Below are 20,269 nucleotides of genomic sequence, written 5' to 3' on the forward strand. Positions count from 1 at the left end.
GTGATAGCGCAAGAAAAAATATTTACACAAGATGTACATCAGTAGAAGCATAAGATAAGCATTTAATAATGTTTACTAGCCACAGTTTAAATACAAGTGCATTGGTGCAACTTACTCTCACCAGTAGTAACAATATTTGTCTTACCCATCTGAATGTGTGTGTTGATTTTGCAGAATTAGCAGTTTTGATTTTTGTTTGATGTTTGAATTGTCTGACTTTTTGATTGAAGCTCTGATTTTAAATCTTCACAGGTGTTTTATTTAAGCTTCCTTAGATAAAGAAGTTTAGAGTACGCAGTATTGAGTGAGGGATGACTTCTGCTTGCTGTGCCAGTGCTATACACACAGATGTCCTTCAAGAATGCAACTGCAGTCATAACATGTGGGTTGTCCTGCCTCAGGCAGCCCTCGGTCGGCCGGATTCCAAAGTCTGGGTCCGACGTCGGCTGATGTTGCATTTCTCTCCGTCAGAGCGGCTGAAGTACATAAGCATCAGCCGACGCCATTTTCTTCAGTCTTTCTTGCCGCGCGGTGCCCGAAGCAGAAGCAGTTCGCACGTGCCAGTCGGTCAGTTCCTGTATTCTACAATACGAAGTCATCAAAAAAGCTAAGTACCCCGTTGGGGACCCTTTCTTGCCTCAGCCGATGTCAGAAATTACTGAAAAAGTTAACAATTGTCTTTTTTGTGGTAAACAAAGACCTCATAAGGATTTCCACTCTTACTGCCTCCCTTGCCTGGGCCCAGACCACGACGTCTCGGCCTGTGTTGCCTGTGCTCGCTTCAACAAGCGCACTCTCAGGCGCCGGGTGGAGTTCGCTGAAGATTTTTTCGGCGATAAATTTGCTTACACCATGCCGTCGGATCTTCCGACATCGCAAACTCCCAAAAAGCGAAAAGACCGGGACCGACATCCTCGGCCCGCGTCTACCACCGACTCCACGCCAAAACCTAGCGTGAGTGCTCCGGTTCCCTCTGAGGCGGTCTCTCCACCGCTCCGAACCGAAGACACCGCATTACAGATGACTCCGATTCCAGACATTACTCCGACGCCAGTTATAGACTTTCCTCCGGATACCGAAACCGAGGAAATGCCCGAGACCATTGCTGTAGACAAGGTCACTCCTGCACGTGGAGCTGCCAGGCCTCCTATGGCCATGTCTGTTAAGGCCTACACTAGGGCTAAGGCAGCCAGCAAAACAAAGCCTATTACTTCTAAATCCTTACCTCAGCCGACTCCGGAGACACAAATTTTGTCCATGGCTTCTGATTTAATTTCCATGATTAGAGGTTCACAGGCCCATCCTGAGAGAGCATCCCAGCCTCCTCCTGATAAAAGGCCCCGGGTTGAACCCTCTGATCGTACTCCTTCAGATGAAAACTCTGAGGGCTCTGTCCACTCTGATAGCCAGGAAGAGCTCTTCCAGACATATGAGTACTCGGATGCAGAAGATTCCATCCCTTCGGCCTCCCCTCCTGAGGATATTTCTTTTGGGGAAGTTCTGCACACCATGAGGGAACATTTCAAGTGGCAGCGTCAGGAATATTCTGATTCTAGGAAACGCCTTAGGACTTTCCTTAAGAAGCCTCAGCACAGGCCCTTAGCTATTCCTCCTGTACTTGATGTTCTGGATGATTTGTATTCTGACTCTAGTGCTACCCCTGATTCTCTTCCTCCTGCTCCAGCCAAGAAAGACAGGTATTACAGGGTCCATGAAACTCATTCCCATTTATTCAGGGCCCATACTGCTGATTTGGAAACTATTTCACAGGGGCCTAAAGGAGTTTCAGCCTCCACCTCAAAAAATCCTTTGCCCTCCATCAGGGAAGCAAGGTCATTAGAGAGATGGGGCAAAAAGGTTTACACATCCACTACCTTATCTATGAGAGCTTTAAATTGCCTTTTTCATATGTTACAATATCAGGATTATCTCTTAGAAGATTTACAAAAAACATTAGCTTCTCCTGATCCTTTAGACAGGAAGACTTTGCAGGAAGCTGTACATAACACTCAGCAAGTAAGCAATCATTTCCTGCAGTGTGGATATGATGCACTGGAAGCTTCATGTAGGGCAGCTATGACAGGGGCAGTGATTCGTAGACATGCTTGGTTAAAAGATCAACCTCTACCAGATCATGTAAAAGCAAAACTTCTGGATGCACCTTTGGAAAAGAACAAGCTTTTTGGTGCAAATGCTAAGGATGTGTTAAAGACAATCGAAGAAAAAGCAAAATCAGTTCAGACTGTGAAAGATTTCCTCCAGGTTCAACCCCCCAGATTCAGTAGGAATTGGCCTTCAAAAAACTGGTCCTTTCCTAATCCAGAAAAGTTTCAAAGGGGAAAGAACAGACGTGGCCGAGGAAGAGGCCAATACAGAGGCCCTTACAGGGGACGACAATGGCAGCCAGGAAACCAAAGAAGTGACGCAGGGGTTTCACCTGCCCAACAACCACAAACTCAATGACTTTCCTCTACTACCGCCTACCAGGGAACAACTAGAAGCTCCCTTGGGCGGGAAATTATCTCTGTTTGCAGAAAACTGGCACAGACTGACAAAGGACAAATGGATTATGGACATTATAGACCGAGGGTACAGGTTTCATTTTCATACGTTACCAAGAAAACAAGGCATGCCAAACCTACCACAAAATCAAAGGGCAGAGGCTATCAAGCATATCACTCTGCTGACTCGAATGAAAGCAATAGAAAGAGTTCCACAACAAGAACAAGAACAGGGGTTTTACTCAAGACTGTTCCTTATTCCAAGAAAAGAATCTCAATGGAGATCAGTACTGGACTTGTCCGCATTAAACACCTTTCTCATAGTACCAAAGTTCAAAATGCTGACTCTACAGCAACTCCTTCCCATGCTGGGCAAGGAGTTGTGGCTGATTACTCTGGACCTCAAGGAGGCATACCTGCATGTCCCTATCAGACACAGCTGCAGAAGATACCTCAGATTTCTTGCAGGGCCAGAGCATTATCAATTCTCAGCATTGCCATTTGGCTTATCTACTGCGCCCAGAGTATTTACAAAATGCCTGGCTTCAGTAATTGCTCATTGCAGGCTCCGGGGTATACAAATTTACCTGTACCTGGACGACTGCCTCATACAAGTGGACGACAAATTGATGTTGACAAAAAACCTGGATTATGTCATACGATTACTTCAAGCTCTGGGATACACAGTCAACTTCCAAAAGTCAAGACTGCAGCCATCCCAGCAAATAATCTTCTTAGGAGCCAAACTAGACACAGCCTCTCAGATGGCTTACCTGACAGAAGACAAGCAAGAGAAGTTAACTCATTACTTCAGAGGTTTAGCAAAACTCACCCAGATGACTGCAAGGAGATTCCTACAGGCCCTGGGTTACATGGCATCCTGCATTCTACTGGTTCCATTAGCAAAACTACACATGAGAAAGCTTCAATGGTACCTAAAAAGCATTTGGTCTCAACACAGCAACAACTTGGAGATAATTATACCACTCATTCCATGCCTACAAAAGGAATTTCTATGGTGGGCCTCGGTGAGCCAGGAAAACACAGGTATGTCATTCAAAAAACCACAGATAACACAGACCATGACTACAGACGCCTCAGACCTTGGATGGGGGGCGCACATGGAAGGCAGGTGTATACAAGGACAATGGTCTCCAAAGGAAACACATCTGCATATAAACCAAAAGGAAATGCTGGCAGTAATGCATGCCATCGAGGCTTTTCAACACCAACTTCAGCAAGGCCATTTACTGATACGGACAGACAACACCACTGTGATGTGGTACATAAACAAGCAGGGGGGCACCCACTCTTACCCCCTTTGCAGACTGACAATGCAGCTTTGGGAGAAATCACTGAGCCTAAACATCCAGTTACAATCCCAGTTTGTTCCAGGAAAAGACAATGTGTTGGCGGACAGCCTAAGCAGGAATTTCACAGATCCACACGAGTGGAGGTTGCATCCGAAGGCCTTCAGACAACTCACTTCGACATGGGGCAAGCCAGAAGTGGACCTATTTGCCTCTCACCTCAACCATCTTCTACCAAAATTTTGCACAAGGACATACCATCCAAAAGCTTGGAAAATAGATGCCCTCTCATTCAACTGGAACTCCCTAGCAATCTATGCATTCCCACCTCTGCCACTGATGACCTCAGTATTACTAAAGATCAAAGCAGAGAAGCCCAAGGGAATCATAATAGCTCCGGATTGGCCAAGACAACACTGGTACCCACTACTACGGAGCATATGTCACTCCAGGAGGTGGGCCCTCCCTCAGTGGCCTCTACTTTTGACTCAACACAATTTCGAAACACGGCATCCAAACCTTCAGACACTGCAGCTAACAGCCTGGGAGATCCCATAAATAACTTCAGCTTATCTCTCTCCAAGGAAGTTCAGCGGATACTAACAGAGGCTCAAGACCATCCACCAGAAAGGTTTACTTAGCAAAGTGGAAAAGATTCAGCAATTGGAATACCAGCAAGGGACATGATGCATCATTGCTGAACATCCCACTTATCTTGGAGTATTTGGCAGATATGTTAAAGAACGGCCTCTCATATTCTTCCATAAAGATACATGCATCTGCTATTTCAGCTAGATACAACACTGATCCTCCTGTTTTCTCTCACCCTTACTAAGACAATTCCTCAGGGGAATCAAGAACATTAAGCCACCAAGAAAGGCCCCAGTGCCAGCCTGGGACCTCAATTTTGTCTTTGAAAAACTGACTCTACCTCCTTTTGAGCCAGCAGCTTCAGTTGACTTGCAATTTCTCTCATGGAAGACAGCTTTCCTGTTGGCAATTACCTCAGCAAGAAGGGTTTCGAGCTACAGGCCCTAATGGCAATACCACCCTTTATTATTTTCCACAGAGACAGGGTTTCATTAAGGACCAACCCTACTTTTATGCCAAAGGTGGTATCTAGGGTTTCTCTAAATCAAGCCATTCATCTGCCTGCTTTCTTCCCCAATCCTGAGAATAAGGGGAAAGACTTTTGCATACCTTGGACATTCACAGACAACTTCGATACTACCTGGACAGAACCAAGGCCAGTAGGAAGTCTGAACAACTTTTTGTAGCTTACGCCCCTGCAGTCCAAGGAAAAGCAATTTCAAAACAGACTATTTCTAAATGGATTGGACATTGCATCAGATTCTGTTATTCCTTTCATGGAAAGACTGTTCCAGCCAATGTCAGACCACATTCCACCAGAGCTACAGCCACCTCTACAGCTTTTTTAAGAGGGGTGCCTACCAAGGACATTCTAGAAGCTGCTACATGGAGCTCTGTGCATACATTCTCCAAACACTACAATCTCCCTCTATATTCCAGATCCAGAGCAGGCTTTGCTTTGGCAGTCCTGCAGGGTTTGATTGCCACACCATCTCTTTCCTAGAGCATACCTCCTCCCCCAGCTAAGCTATGGTATTCTACCCACATGTTATGACTGCAGTTGCATTCTTGAAGGACATAGTACAGTTTTGTACCTACCATAAATGTAGATGTCCGATAGACATGCAACTGCAGTCGGATTTTCCCTCCCTCCATACCCCTCTATGCCTAGGGTCCACTCCTATCCCTGTTACTCTTAGCTGGGGATATCTGTTATGGTGTGTTTGTTTTATTGCTCATTTATTTGTTTGGAATCCTGTTTTTGTCTTCCTATTTGATTACAGCCTTCCTTGGAGGGCACCTGGCATCTGGGGCAAGAAACACTGAAGAAAATGGCGTCGGCTGATGCTTATGTACTCCAGCCGCTCTGACGTCGGAGAGAAATGCGACATCAGCCGACGTCGGACCCAGACATTGGAATCCGGCCGACCGAGGGCTGCCTGAGGCAGGACAACCCACATGTTATGACTGCAGTTGCATGTCTATCGGACATCTACATTTATGGTAGGTACAAAACTGTACTTTTCTTGCCCACTATAATAGACTGTTTCTTTGCTTGTAGCTGGTTCCATGGGAAGATATCAAAACAGGAGGCCTACAACTTGCTAATGACAGGTATGTTGTCCATGTTAAGTTTTGCTTAAGTAAACCATTATTCTAGATTATTGAATGTAGTGGTACATGCAGTACTTTGTGCTATTTGGGTCTTGAAATGTTGAGATAATGTAAAGTAGCTTGGATTAAAATGTTTTAGATGAGAAATCATAGTAAAATGCATTTGATTGATATGTTTAAACAGAATGTAGTACATGGAGTGTTGTGATTACTCTCAAGAAAAGGTCAGATTACATTCTCGTTACGCACTGCTGCATTGCGAGACCTGACTTGAGGCTTACAGGGGTGCTGTTAAGGTCATGTCTGCACTAAAGTCAGACAGTACTGACCAGTAAACAGCAACAGCAGTGCAAGAAACTGCTTTGTTTAAAGTACACAAACTACTTTGGGTACAACTACTTCCTTTACACGGGGAATATGTACAGACATCCACCAATCCCTCCACTGTTTAGCTGGCTTTCAGTGCTGGCACAACATACCGTTTTTTTTTTCCTCTCTCTCTTACCTTACTTTTGACTAATTTGTAGTACATGGAGAGGATAAATCTCCATGCACTACAAAGGATTATGAGTGGGTCAGCTGATCGCTCTCGAGGTGAATTTCTTTGCATCCATGTCTTGAACGCCTGATAAGTGAGTTACAGTCTGTGACCCACTAAGTGTTTAATGTTAAACATGCAGTCTCTGTAGTTTGCATCTTCTGTGCCATCATTAATGTATATTTTTTTCTAGAACTATGATCAGGTTTAAAAAAAAAAAAAAAACTTGAAAGGGAAAAGACTGCCGTCTACAGTATCCTCATTTTTTTGTCTCTGTGCTCCTATTTTATTTGTGGTCCAATTTCAGTGTATGGTGCTACCCCCTTTTCTTTAATCACCTTCACTGTCCAACTGACGCAGGAACATGGAGCTAGGAATAAATGCTTCCTTACATTAAATCAGAACATACCATGCACTACCATCTGGTCATGTCTTTTGCTGTAGGTCATCATTTTATCAAAAGAAAAAAAACACAACTCCTTTCCACTGATATTTTCTTGTCAGATTTTGTTCTGCTTCTGTCTGTTCACAGTTTGGTATAATTTTATTATTTCAGTTGCTTTCCTTTGACTTTTGCAAGTTTGTTTTCTTTTATAGGACACAAACCTTCTTTTAATATTATTCACAGTTGTAAAAATGAAAATGCAGTTAAAAACAGTGACAGTTAAGCACTTTCACCCAGGTATATTCTGAGCTTTATCAGAACATGAGAATAATAATTACTAAACATTTTTATATATCATTCAAAACAATTTCCACCAATGGTTTAATCTCATGAATATTAATTAAGCTGATGTCATGATTAAAATTCCTTTCTCATCAACAAGTTCGGCCTCACTGGTCTATGACTTTTAAACTTGTAGTGTATATGTTTAAATTGTACAATCAGTTCTATAAAGTAGACCATACAAAATTAATTATTTTAAACTACACATTATTTTCTAAAACAATGAATATGTTAAAATCATACTAATCAACCTATAATTTAGCTGCCCTCAACTTCAGGACACTATACTCATATGGTCATTTAAACCTGTTTTTTTAGTTGCATCTAATTTTAGCTGCCAGTATAATTTTTTATATTCTAAGTGGGCTTCCCATAGACCACCCCTAGCATCTTGCTTTATTTGTTCGAAGACAAAGAACTTAAAATTACAATCTGTGCATTCTCTCTGATGCTTGTATAATGCGTTAGTGTCTCTTTTCATAGTAACCTCGTACATATGCTCATATATACGCCTTCTCAGAGGCCTCTTGGTCTTGCCTTTGTAAAAACTATAACATATTTGACAAATACTAATGTAAACCACCCCCTTGCTATTGCAATTAAAATGCTCCTTAGCCCTCATCTTGAACTTCCTAGATGGAATATTAATACTGTCTTGTTCCAAAATATTACTAGACTGTTGGCAGAATCCACACTTATTCATGCCACAAATCTTTTGGGTTCTGCCTGTCATGTCGTCTGTACCATGATGTTCCAACATCTCTCTGATGTTCATGTCCTTTATAAACATAGGTATTGAGGGGATATACTTAATAATCTCATTATTTATGGTCAATACCCTCCAATATTTCTTAATAATGTTCTCATTTTCACTAGAGCAAGCCGTATGTGTATAAATAAATGCTAAATCATATTGGGAACATTTCCTACCATCATTTCTATTTATGACCAATAACTCCCCAAAATTGGGTCATATTTCCCCATTCTTTCCTTTTTAACTTCCTTGGTCAAATGATTGACAAGAGCCCTAAGGTAACCTCTTTCACTGAAGAATTGTTTCATTAAATTCATCTCTTCCAAAAAATTGAATCCTCACTACACATTCTCAAGACCCTGATCAATTGCCCCTTAACAATGCCCTTCTTTTGATTATATGGGTGTCCACTCTCATAATGTAAGTACACATTAGAATGTGCGGGTTTCCGATAAATCTTAGAGCGGAATTTTTCTCCCCAAGGCTCTTGTATATTGTTACATCTAAATAATTTATTTCTTCTTTGGAAGTGTGCCAAGTAAATTTCAAAAAAGGGGTTGTAGTACCAATATATGCTAGGAACTGAACTAATTGTACATCTGTGCCCCTCCAGAACAAACAAATGTCATCTAAGAATCTGGTATATAGTGAAATGTTTTCATTCCATGATGTTTCAAATATGTATTTTCTCTCCCAATAATATAGTACAAGGTTCGCGTACAATGGGGCACATGGGGCCCCCATAGCAACCCCTTTCAATTGTTTGTAATATTTATCAGAAAAAACATAAAATTATTCTTTAATATTGTTTCCATGAACTCCATTATTAGGTTCCTCTGTTCATTACTTAAATAACTGACTTCCATAAGAATGTCCTGGAAGCACTTTACCCCTCGTCATGGGGAATACTAGGAAATAAATCTACAACATCTATTGTTGCCATGCACAGATTCTCATCATATTTATCTTGGGCGACTTTACTCACAAAGTCCCAGGAATCCTTAGAAATGTGCTGCAGAAATGCTACGTATTGTTTCAAAATTTGATCTATATATTTGGCCAAGGGTTCAGGTTTGGAGCCTGCACCGGCAACTGTAGGTCTAAAAGGTGGTCTCTCTATATTTTTGTGTGTTTTGGGAATTCCAAACACCACTGGTATCTTAGATCAGGTTACTATTAAATAATCCAAAAGTTTTTTTTTTTTTTATCAATAGTGCCCTGTAGAAAATGATAATTGATATAATAATCTACTTTAGAATAGGCTATAAAAATCTAGATTCTAGAAACTATGATATATTTACTGTCATCATTTAAAATTTCCAACATACTGGTTTCATGGTCAATAGCATCTATCAATACCACCCGTCCCCCCTTGTCGGTCTTCATAACCCTACATCCTCTGTTTTTTAACATATCAACCAACTTTCTGTCACTCTCCAAGAAATTGATAGTAGTTGTCTGTTTATTGTTAATTTTCCTAATCTCACTTTCCACCAATACCTCAAATACTTTCAAGGTAGGGTTTAAAGGGGGATTGTAAATGCTGTTCCTAACCATGCCATTCCCTCCTGCCTTAGTGTCCGTAAGTAAACATTTGAGGTTCATTTTTCTCACAAACAATTTCAATTCAGTGAGGGTGTTCACTGTTCTTAAGGGTCTGGTAGGGACATATTGAAATCCCTTAGTGAAAAGCTGAAAAAAAAGTGTCATTGTTAAATATGTGTAATTAAATATATGAAAGTTGTCCTAAATGTTCACTATACCCGGATGTGTCCTTACTATGTTTTCGTTTTCACCTGCCTAAGACATTTCTAGTCCCATTGATTGTCTTTGTAAAAGACTCTCTTGTAATTCCCTCTCATTGACTCACCCCCCCCCCCGTGTTGAATTTATTTCTGTATTCCCAGTGATTGTTGGCCCTTTGTTTTTCCGCCAACCTCTCGCTTCTCCTGGGTAGAGGGGGTGGGTTGTCTAAAGGGTCTTGTCCAAAATATTTTTAAATATGTTCATTGACTGTGTTAAACCACTGTTATCATGTCCCATCTCATTATTCAGTCTCTCAGTACTTCTGGGTGGTAAGGGATATGCAGCTAAAATTAGATGCAACTAAGGGATATGCAGCTAAAATTAGATGCAACTAAAAAACAGGTTTAAATGACCATTTGAGTATAAATAGTCTCCTGAAGTTGAGGGCAGCTAAATTATAGGTTGATTAGTATGTTTTTAACATATTCATTGTTTTAGAAAAGAATGTGTAGTTTAAAAGAATTAATTTTGTATGGTCTACTTTATAGAATTGATTGTGTAATTTTAACATATACATTACAAGTTTAAAAGTCATAGACTAGTGAGGATGAACTTGTTGATGAGCAAAGAATTTTAATCATGACATCAGCTTAATTAATGTTTATGAAATTAAACCATTGCTGGAAATTGCTTTGAATTATATAAAAATGGTTAGTAATTATTATTCTCATGTTCTGATGAAGCTCGGGATATACCTGGGTGAAAGCGCTTAACTGTCACTGTTTTTAACTGCATTTCCGTTTTTACAACTGTGAATAATATTAAAAGAAGGTTTGTGACTTGAGAGTAGCATTTGAGCTTGTCTACTGTTTTGCTAGAGTACTTTTTTGATTCTTTTAGAGGTGCCATTTACAAAAGTGGACACGTGCTGTTTATGGCTAATTGTATGATTTGTTTAATAATGAAATGCCAAGCTGCTGTTTCTGCTTTCTTTATATCCTCTTCCTCACTCCAGTATATTAGCATCTTACATATGGTCTGGTCTTCATTGGATCATAGTGTAAAGGACCGACAGAGTATTTTCTTGATGTGCTTTTGCTAAATCATTGCAGTTATGTACTCCCGCATAAACTTGTTGTATTGCAGTGGTGGTTTTGCATAAAATCCAGCTTGCCAGATCTGTCGCTGGCTATCGGTGACATGTACTGATTCATTTTTTGGGATTTTCTTTAAGATGAATAGGGTTTTATTCTGAAAGTCCTCCTGCTTTTAATTTAGTTGGTCTATGCTTGCATAAATGAGTAATTTTAACTTTTATAGTGAACACTGTCAGGCATTTAATTTTGAGATGTTCATCATGAAATCACTGTTGCAGTAGCCTAAGCTATATGGGATGTTCTGCTAAGGAATCTTGAAAAACAGTGGTGCTAGTACCAATTGTCAAACCATATACAAAGTTACACCATAAAATATATATCGAATAAACTTTTTATGGTGTAACTTCGTATATGTTCTGCTAAGGACCAGATCAGGCGGACAGCTTCCAAAGTTTATGGCACACTGCTGTCCCCAATTTTAATACTTTTTCCTTCTGCTACAATTTTGTCTGGAGCAACTCTTTCTGCTGGAATGATTGCATTTTTACTAATGTAGGTCTTGGGATTTGTTATGGCCACGTACATACATGATGTGCTTTTTCAGTTAAACAAATCCTGCTGTGGAATACCAGTCAGGTTGCTCGTCTGTACTTACATAGAATTAATTCAGTTTGTGCCTGCAGGCAGAAAACCTCAGGTTTTCTCTTCTTGCTCTGTCCTCTAACTACCATTTTTTTGAAACTGCTCTTTTTCAGCAGTCTCGTAGTCAGCCAACCTTTTCTTCAGTTTGACCTCTGATTTTTTCAGTTTTATCAGTTCATCTGAATAGCTGTTTAAAGCTTCTTCCATTTTTTTCCAGCCTTTTCTAATTTGAGTTTATATACTTCTAATTTTTTTCATTTACTGTAATCAACTCTGAGTGCATTTAAGAATTTGCATATTATTCTCCAAGGTACACTAACTGCACTAGATTAGACCAAAGTTATATTTCACAGGAACATGTGCATTTAATTGTAAATTCTGACAAGCATCCAGTAACTATTTCAGATCATGCACCAGTAACAACTACGATAAAAATGCATAGTAATGAAGCAAAAATGCATAGTAATGAAGTAAAAATGAGACATTGGCACTTACCGACCTACCCAATAAAAGAGAGGAATTTAAGGAATGGGTAGTAAAAATTATTGAAGAGTTATTAGGGAAGATAGAAATGTCTTCAGAAGTTAAAACTAGTGAGTGGGATTAAATTGAAATTGACACTAAAAATAGGGTAGAATTATATTAGAAGGGCTGACAAAGATCAAAGTGTTGCAGAATAAGGGGAATCTCACAGAAGAATAAGAGTCTTAACTGCAGAGTGGTAAAGAAAAAATAAGGGAGTGTCTATCTGGATAATATGCTTGAGTTTAGAAAGATTGCTGTTACACAACTTTTATTTATAACTCTCAGAGCACAGAAACTTTTAAAACAAATTTGGCAACAAAGTAGAAGGGGTTGTTGCCAGACTTACAGAGCCTATAACAAGAAACATAGCCAGAGATATTTCAGAAATGTTATGAAAAGTTCTATAGAGCACAGAAATGTGGAAATCAAGAAAGAGCACAAATAGAAATATTTATGGAAGACTTGAGTATGCGAAGGTTAGAGGTAGATGAGGTTTAACAGTTAACAGCTAAGATAGGGAGGAGATGATGTAAAAACAATAACATATAATTAATCTGCAGGAAAGTCTCCAGGAATAGATGGTGTTCCTGTGGACGTCTGGAAGCTAGGAGGGAAGAAAGTGATAAAGACCTGGAAGGTTTATTCACCAACATCCTGGATGAAAGCTATGGTGGGTGCACTGCCTAAAAACAGTCAAGGACCAACACACCCAGCTTCAAATAGGCCCATTTTAATTGTAAACCATGATTATAAAGTGTAACTTTTAAAGCTAAAAGAATGGCTGAGGTGTTTCCAAAAGTGTTAGTTATGGATCAGAGCGATTTTTTTTTTTGTAGGGGATGGTTATTTCATGATCTGGAAATCTCTTCCTCCCTTCATGGGCATTCCTCAGCCTCCTCTGGAGGAGCTGCATTTATTTCCAGAGGTCCTTCAGGACTTGGTGAATCAGGGAAAAATTCAGGAGGTTCCACCCACAGAGGAAGAGGGTTTTATTAAAGAATGTTTCTAGTGACCAGAAAGGATGGTCCCTGGAGACTAATTCTGGGCCTCTCACATCTTCGTGAAGGTTCCTTCTTTCCGCATTCTGTCCCTTCAGTTTTTATTTCCTGTCATTCTTACTCGGCCTTTTATGGCATCACTGGATAACAAGGATGCCTACTTTCACTTTCCCATTCATCCCCTTTGCAGGAAACTTTTACATTTCTCTGTTGCTTCCTTGCTTTTTCAGTTCTCTGCATTGCCCTTTGGCCTTTACTTGCTGCGCCAGGGGTATTCACCGAATGCCTAGCACATGTAAATTGCTTTCTGCAGACTTCAAGGCATCCAGGTTTCCCCTTACTTGACCTTCTGAATCAGACATCTTCCCCAAAGATCTTGTTGCAGAACCTACACTTCACCATTTCCCTTCTGTAAAGCCTGGGGTTCACCATAAATTTCACAAAATATTCCATCCCATTCCCAGGATGATTTCCTGGGGTGCAGGATACAGACAGACCTTATGCTGGCCTCTCTCCCTCCTTCAAAGGCTTAGTCCCTCATTTCCTTCTTCCAAACTCTTCTCTCTCTACCCTCTGTCATAGCTAAGGAGTTTCTCAGACTTTTGTGATTCATGGCATCCACCATCCCAGTGTTACCTCTGGCCAAACTTCACATGAGGAAGTTTGTTCCTAAAAACAGTTTGAATGTGACATACACATACCCTAGAGGCATTGGTTCCTCTTTTTCCTTGTCTGAAGAAGGAATTCCAGTGGTGGATCCACCAGGTGACCCTGAACCCAAGTCTTCCTCTGCATACTCCTCTTCCCTCTCAAGAGCTGTTCACAGATGCTTCAGGTGCAGGTTGGGGAGCAGCTTTCGGCTCAGTGAAGGTACAAGGGGGTTTGGTCACCTTCCCAAAGAAAGGAGCACCTCAACATCAATGAGATGAGAATGTTTCTGCTGGCCCTTCATGCTTTTCATCCTCTTTTCCTTCCAGGTCCTCTCAAGATGTTTACAGACCAACACCACAGTCCTCCTGGTATGTAAACAAACGGCGGGATGAAATCTTGTCTTCTTTGCAAGCTAGCTGTCATGGTTTGGGAGCTTGCAGTTAAGTACCATGTCAGTCTTCAGGCAGTGTACATCTCCAGTTGGAATTATGTGGCAGACACTCTGAGCAGGTCCTTGACTCAGTCCCATGAATGGATGCTTCACAGGCATGTGTTTGTGGTCATTGTCCACCAGTGGGGTACTCCTCAAGTAGATCTGTTTGCCTCCCCTCTGAACAACTTTCTCTATTTTGTGCCAGAGTCCCTGGTCCTATGGTTTGAAAGGTGGATGCCCTGTCTTTTTCTTGGAAATGAACATTTCTTTATGCATACCCCCCCATTCCAAAGACCCTGTTCAAGATTCAGCAGGACAAACCCAAACTCTTGCTGGTGACTCCCTTTTGACCAAGACAGCATTGATTCCCTCCTCTGCATTTAGCCAAGAGCAATCATCACAAGTTACCTCACAGGATGGACCTTCTCACACAAGGCAAAGTATCTTTTATCCAGCCTAACCTGTCGACTCTGCAGCTGACTTTGTGGGTGATTGAATTTTGATTCCTTTCAGACACCTTGTTAATGAGGACGTCCTTAGGGTTCTGCAGGAGGCCAGAAAACACAGTAGTAGGAAATCCTTCTTATCTAAATGGAAGAGGTTTTCTGTTTGATGTCTTTGACATAACTTGGATCAATTGACTGCAGATGTTCCACTGACTCTGTCTTATTTGTCTGAACTGCTCAATGCTGAGTTGGCCTATTCCTCTGCCAAGGCCTACATGTCAGCTGTTTCTGCTCGTCTGCCTTTATCTCCTACTTTCACTTCTAGGTTTGAGGCTAACTAATTCCTCAAAGGCATCCTAAATATTAGATCTCCCAGGAAGCCTGTTCCTCCTCTTTGAGCTCTTAATTTTGTTTTGGAGAAATTGACTTTGTCTCCTTTTGAGCCTGTGGATACAGCTTACTTGAAGCATTGCTCTTGGAAGACTGTTTTGTTAGGTTTCACTTCAGCTAGATGGGTGTCTGAGCTTCAAGCCCTTTTTTTGGTTTTCCATAAGGACAGGGTATTGCTTGTACTAATCCTTCATTTATGCCTTCGGGTGTAAATGAGCTTGTCACTTAGCAATCCATTCATTTGCCCACCTTTTTCCCTTCTCCACAATCTCCTAGTGAAAAGGTACTACACACCTTGGATGTGCATAGACAACTCAGACTTTATTTGGATAAAACCAAGGCTTTCAGGAAATCTGATCAGCTTTTTGTTTCTTTCATCCCAGGTCCTTGGGATTGCCTGTTTCAAAGCCAACTATTTCCTTTTGGATTTCTAAGTCTGTTTCTTTTTCTTTTTCTTATGCTTTTCATGGTAAAAACCTTACTTTTTTGTAAAGGCTCTTTCTACTGAGGATGTGGCTTCTTGTGATGCTTTCTTCAAGGGTTTGGATACTAAATCCATTCTTGAAGCAGCTACCTGGCCTTCTGTACATACATTCACCGAACACTACAAGTTAGACGGAATCTCTAGAGCTAGTTTTGCTAGGGCCATTCTTCATAGCTTTTTAGAGAGCCCAACTTCCCCTTTCTCCTCCCAAGTTTCTTCATGAACTTTGGTACTCCCCCTCATGTTATGAATACTGCAGCAGTAGAATAGAAGGACATAGTATATTTGTGTAAAATCTTAACCATAAGGATAGATGTCCGTCTCTTCACTTTTGCAGTATTCTATCCCCCCCTTCTAACCCCCTGGGTATTGCTCTTTCTTATGGATGTATAGGATCATAGGAGGTTACTAGGCTATTAGCCCTGAGGCCCTTGTAAGCCTAGCCAAGATTTTAGCCCATGTTTTGACAAGTCAGCACCTGATGCCCCTGTCTAGCAGGGACACTGGTGGAATCCCAGGGGTATATTTTCTGTTTCCCATCCAGTTATCCAGGTTGCGCTTAAAAAGGGGTAAAGAGGTACTCTGCTTGACGTGGAGAGGGAGTCTATTCCATGGATGGGGGAATCTCTGGTACACAAATCTGTCCCGCCAACAAGTCCTGTTGATGTCACAGACCAGGTTGAGGCCGTGTGTGCGAGTTACTTGAGTAGAGCATGACTTGCGGATATGCAGCAGTCCCATCAAGGTGGGGTCTGTGATCAGCTTGTATGCTAGACAGAGGTCACCTCTGAGGGGTCTGTATGAAACTTGAGTACAGGGATAGGGCTTTTAGCCTGTCTGTGTACGGTAGATGTTTGCGGTCCTGGATTCTCCTGGTGAGGAACATCAGTGACCTCTCCAGTTGCTGCATGTGCTTTGTGAGGTACATGCCAAAAGGGACATTGTACTCAATAATGGGCCTTTTAAGGAAGAATGTAGAGATGTTGTGACCTCCTTGTCCCTGGATGAGATGCCCTTACTTATGAGGTGGGCCATGTAGATAGCTTTCCATACAGTGGAACAAACATGGTGGTCAAAAGTCAGGTTGCTATCAACCTGGGTGTCCAAATCCCTCACGACTGATTGCATGCTTAGGACGTTATTAATGTGATAATTTGTGGGGATGTCACTCTCCCCAAAGGGATGATGCATTTTTTGGTATTCAGCTTGAGGCCATGTTTCTGGCACCAGTCATTTGTCTGAGTGAGACCGTCTTGGAGGATGTCCACATCACTAGGGAAATTGATGACAGCACCCAGCTTGCAGTCTTCTGCAAACTTGGTCAGCCATAGCCCACTGGCTTTGGCCTGCACTTCAGAAAAATGTATCTAAAATAACAGAGGCCCCAAGACTGAACCCTGGGGTACGCCACTTGTTACGGGTCTACTGCTTGAGGTGGCTTCCCCTATTTTGACTTGGTGGGTTCTATCAGTGAGGCAGTTTGCTATCCATCTGGTAACATATGGATTGATCCCTAGTTGAGAGAGAGAGAGTTTATTATGCCTGGGTGGGGAACAGTGTCAAAGGCTTTGACCAGGTCAAGATTGGGGGTGTGCACCGTCTTCCCCTTGTCCATGGCTTTGGTGACTGTCTCAAAGAAGTCGACCAAATTTAGCAGACACGACCTCCCCTTGACGAAGCCAAACTGTGTGGGATCAAGTGTTTGGAGGTTGCCAATGGCCTTGTTAATGAGGTCCATAATAATCTGATCCATGGCCTTGCAGATCAGGCTAGTTAGGCTGGTGGGCCTATAATTTCTTGGATCGGTGGACACTCCACCTTTGTGCAAAGGGATGACAGTGGCTGTCCCCCACTCAGCTGGGATGAAGCCAGTACTCAGGCTTTGGTTGAATAGGGTGCCTAATGCTGCTGCAAGTTCCTGCCTGAATTCACGTAGGATGCAGCCTGGTATGTTATCGGGTCCCATGGAGGCTGCATTTTTTCCCTTTGAGGAAGCAGTGATGAGTTCCCTAGCTATAAGGGGAAGGGGGCAGATACTGGGGATGTCCTGATTTACTGATGAGGGGCACAGAGGGGTGAACTTTTCACTGAATCTGTCAGTCAGCAAGATTGCTACATTTGCGGCATTTGTATATGTGGTGTCCTTGACCACCAGTTCTGAACAGATCTGGGTGCTTCCTTTGAGGTTGCAGACATATGTGAAGCATACCTCTCAACCTCTTAGAGCAAGAAATCTGGACAAAACCATACATAAAAGTGGGACAAAGGCCCAAAAATAAGGACAGTTTTTAAATATTGCTGTTATAAACTTAGAAAGTTGATAGAACAGGTTTTGTATTAGCATGAATTTTCTGTAGGATATAAAGTCTGAAACTCAAATGTGTGTCATTATTTTCTAACTTCAATCTTTAATGATTTGCCAGTAATTTGCCACACTTTTATGAAAAACGGAACAAAAATATGAGGCCAAAATCTGGATATTCTGCAAAAATCTTTACATTTGAGAGGTATGATGTGAAAGAAGGCCTTATGATTGTCTCTAGTAGATGTGGCCAAGACTCTGTTTGCTTTGGAGGGTTTCACTAGTTCTCTTATTTGCTTGTTCAGGCTAAGGAGACATTGCTTCCAGTTGAGCACCTGCTCCTTCTTGGTCTTGAACAGCAATTTTTTTCCTTTTGTTGTAGAGTTTATTTATTACAGATGTCCACCAGACAGGTTTAATCTTCCTTGCGGAGGATGATTTAGTCCTTTCGGGTATTCCTGATTCCATCATGCATCCATATAAATGCTCGTGTAGTGCTTTGGTGTAGTTTTGGATATTGGTGCCAATTCCTACAGAGGGGGAGGGGGCTGTGCAGCTGTTTATACCATCACTCATGAGGCTGTAATCAGCTTTGGAGAGGTTTTTATGTCTGATGCTAGCTAGAGGCAGGGTGGGGAGATGATGACTTCGAAAGTGACCACTTTATGGTTGGATCTTACCAAGGAGGATGATACTATAGGGATGCTGCAGTGGTTACTCATGTTGGTTAATACCAAGTCCAAGATATTATCACCTCTTGTGGGGGTATGGACTAGCTTGTTCCAATGCATTTGCAAGGACAAAATTGAGGAATCTCTAGGCGTTTATGTTCTGGCATGAATAGTTCTTCCAATCTATGTTTGGGAAGTTAGTCACCCAGGATCAGGGAAAAGGGTTGAATCTTGATAGATTTGAACCAGTCCAAATAGGTGGATTGGGCATCTTGAGTCAGATTCGGGAGCTGGTAGCTATATATGATTTGACTAGGGGTCTTGTCCATGGTTAACTGCATCTGGAGTGTCTCATGTGCGTCACTGTTTGACCAGCCTGGAGGTATGTATGTCTTTAATGTGTATTGAAACTCCAACTCCTTTGGCTTTGCTGCCCACAGTTTGGAGTCTGAATGTATGATAAAATGAGTAACCAGGTAAGACTGGGGTGCTCTCTTCAGCTTTGAACCAGGTTTCTGTGACTGCACAGATGTCAGCATTTTCCAGGGTTAAGAATGCTTTCAGTGAGTGCAGTTTCATGTTTAGACTCCTAGAGTTTAGCAGCATGACCTTTAATTTGCGTTTTCTTGAAATTTTTATGTTGGTTTTATTGACCTCAGGACTTTTCTAAAAAAGGCACTATTGGGGAGGCAAGAGCCTTTGCCATTAGCCTGAAGCCCAGGTGAGAGAGATGCAGGCTATCTCTGTCAAAGTATCGTGGTCTGTCAGTCATATCTTCCCAGGCTGTCAGGTACTGGATCCCCTTGGAATGACACCAGAAACTAAGCCAATTGTTAATGTTAAAATCAGTCATCTTCTGTTTGTATTGAGGGGGTGATGGCAGAATGCTGCATAAGGCTAGGGACATACCTGCCTTGGACACACATTCAGCAAGCTCAATCATTTCTCTCTTCATATAGTCCAGAGAGGTACGTCTCAAGTCATTCACGCCAACATGGACTATGACGGAGTCATAACAGTACCTGTTGAGAGACTTGAGTGCGTGTATGTGATATGGCGGATTCTGGCACCTGACAGCCAACTAACCATGACTTTCTCCTTATCCATCCTGGTGAGAGGTGCATCTGTGTGTCTCACAAAGGAGTCTCCTATGACTAATATGTTGAGTTTATCGTGAAGCCTTAGTGGCTCTGAGACACAGATGTGTGGACTGAGGTCTCCTTTGTTTGGGTATGTATATGTGCAGGACCTCCACATATGTGGGTGTGTGTTGTGTAGGTGTGGGTGGTGTTTGAGGTGTAGTGATTGTGTTAACCTTTTCGGTGCCAGATATACTGCCTTGAGGGGGAGAGAGCATGGACTCTAGTTTCCTAATGTAATTGCATCTCTCACAAATTGTGTTCCTAGCTGATAGTAGTAGATGGTTATCCGTGTACATAAGGCAATTGCTACATTGTCTCAGGATGCCCATATCAATCAGACTGGCAGGAGAAACTGTAGGAAATTGTCCATCCATATTTCTCAGAATCTGAGGGAGAAAGGCCAGGGAGAGCTAAGGGGTGGGTCTAAAGCCCAAGTGCTTAAAGCAAAACTTAGAGCTTAGAATAACACTTAATTTAGATAGGCTATAAACAAGCAGTAATAAATGCAACAGAAAAGATGCAGTTGAACACTTGAGAACAAGTAGCAGGAAAAAGCAAGATGAAATAGAGTAGTAGGAAGAAACACAAATACAGAAAAATATAAGCAGCTGAATAAAATGTCTTTTGTTTTGTTTTATTTATTTATTTTTTGTAAAGTGTAAAGGAAGTGAGCAGGAACAGTAGATAATTCAAGGTTAAGGGACTAA

The 20,269-nt window shown here is 41.6% G+C and overlaps 1 protein-coding gene across 1 annotated transcript in view; it reads left to right on the forward strand.

The window, feature by feature from the left end:
• Positions 1–20,269, forward strand: part of RASA1 (RAS p21 protein activator 1) — a 3,076,403-nt gene that overhangs the window by 933,505 nt on the left and 2,122,629 nt on the right. The window contains exon 7 of the mRNA XM_044064149.1: positions 5,964–6,016. Coding sequence (XP_043920084.1) covers positions 5,964–6,016 — 53 coding nt within the window. The remainder of the gene's footprint in view (positions 1–5,963; positions 6,017–20,269) is intronic.

Source organism: Protopterus annectens, chromosome 2.part2 (assembly GCF_019279795.1).
Source record: "Protopterus annectens isolate FY-2018-M chromosome 2.part2, PAN1.0, whole genome shotgun sequence".
NCBI classification, from domain to species: Eukaryota; Metazoa; Chordata; order Ceratodontiformes; family Protopteridae; genus Protopterus; species Protopterus annectens.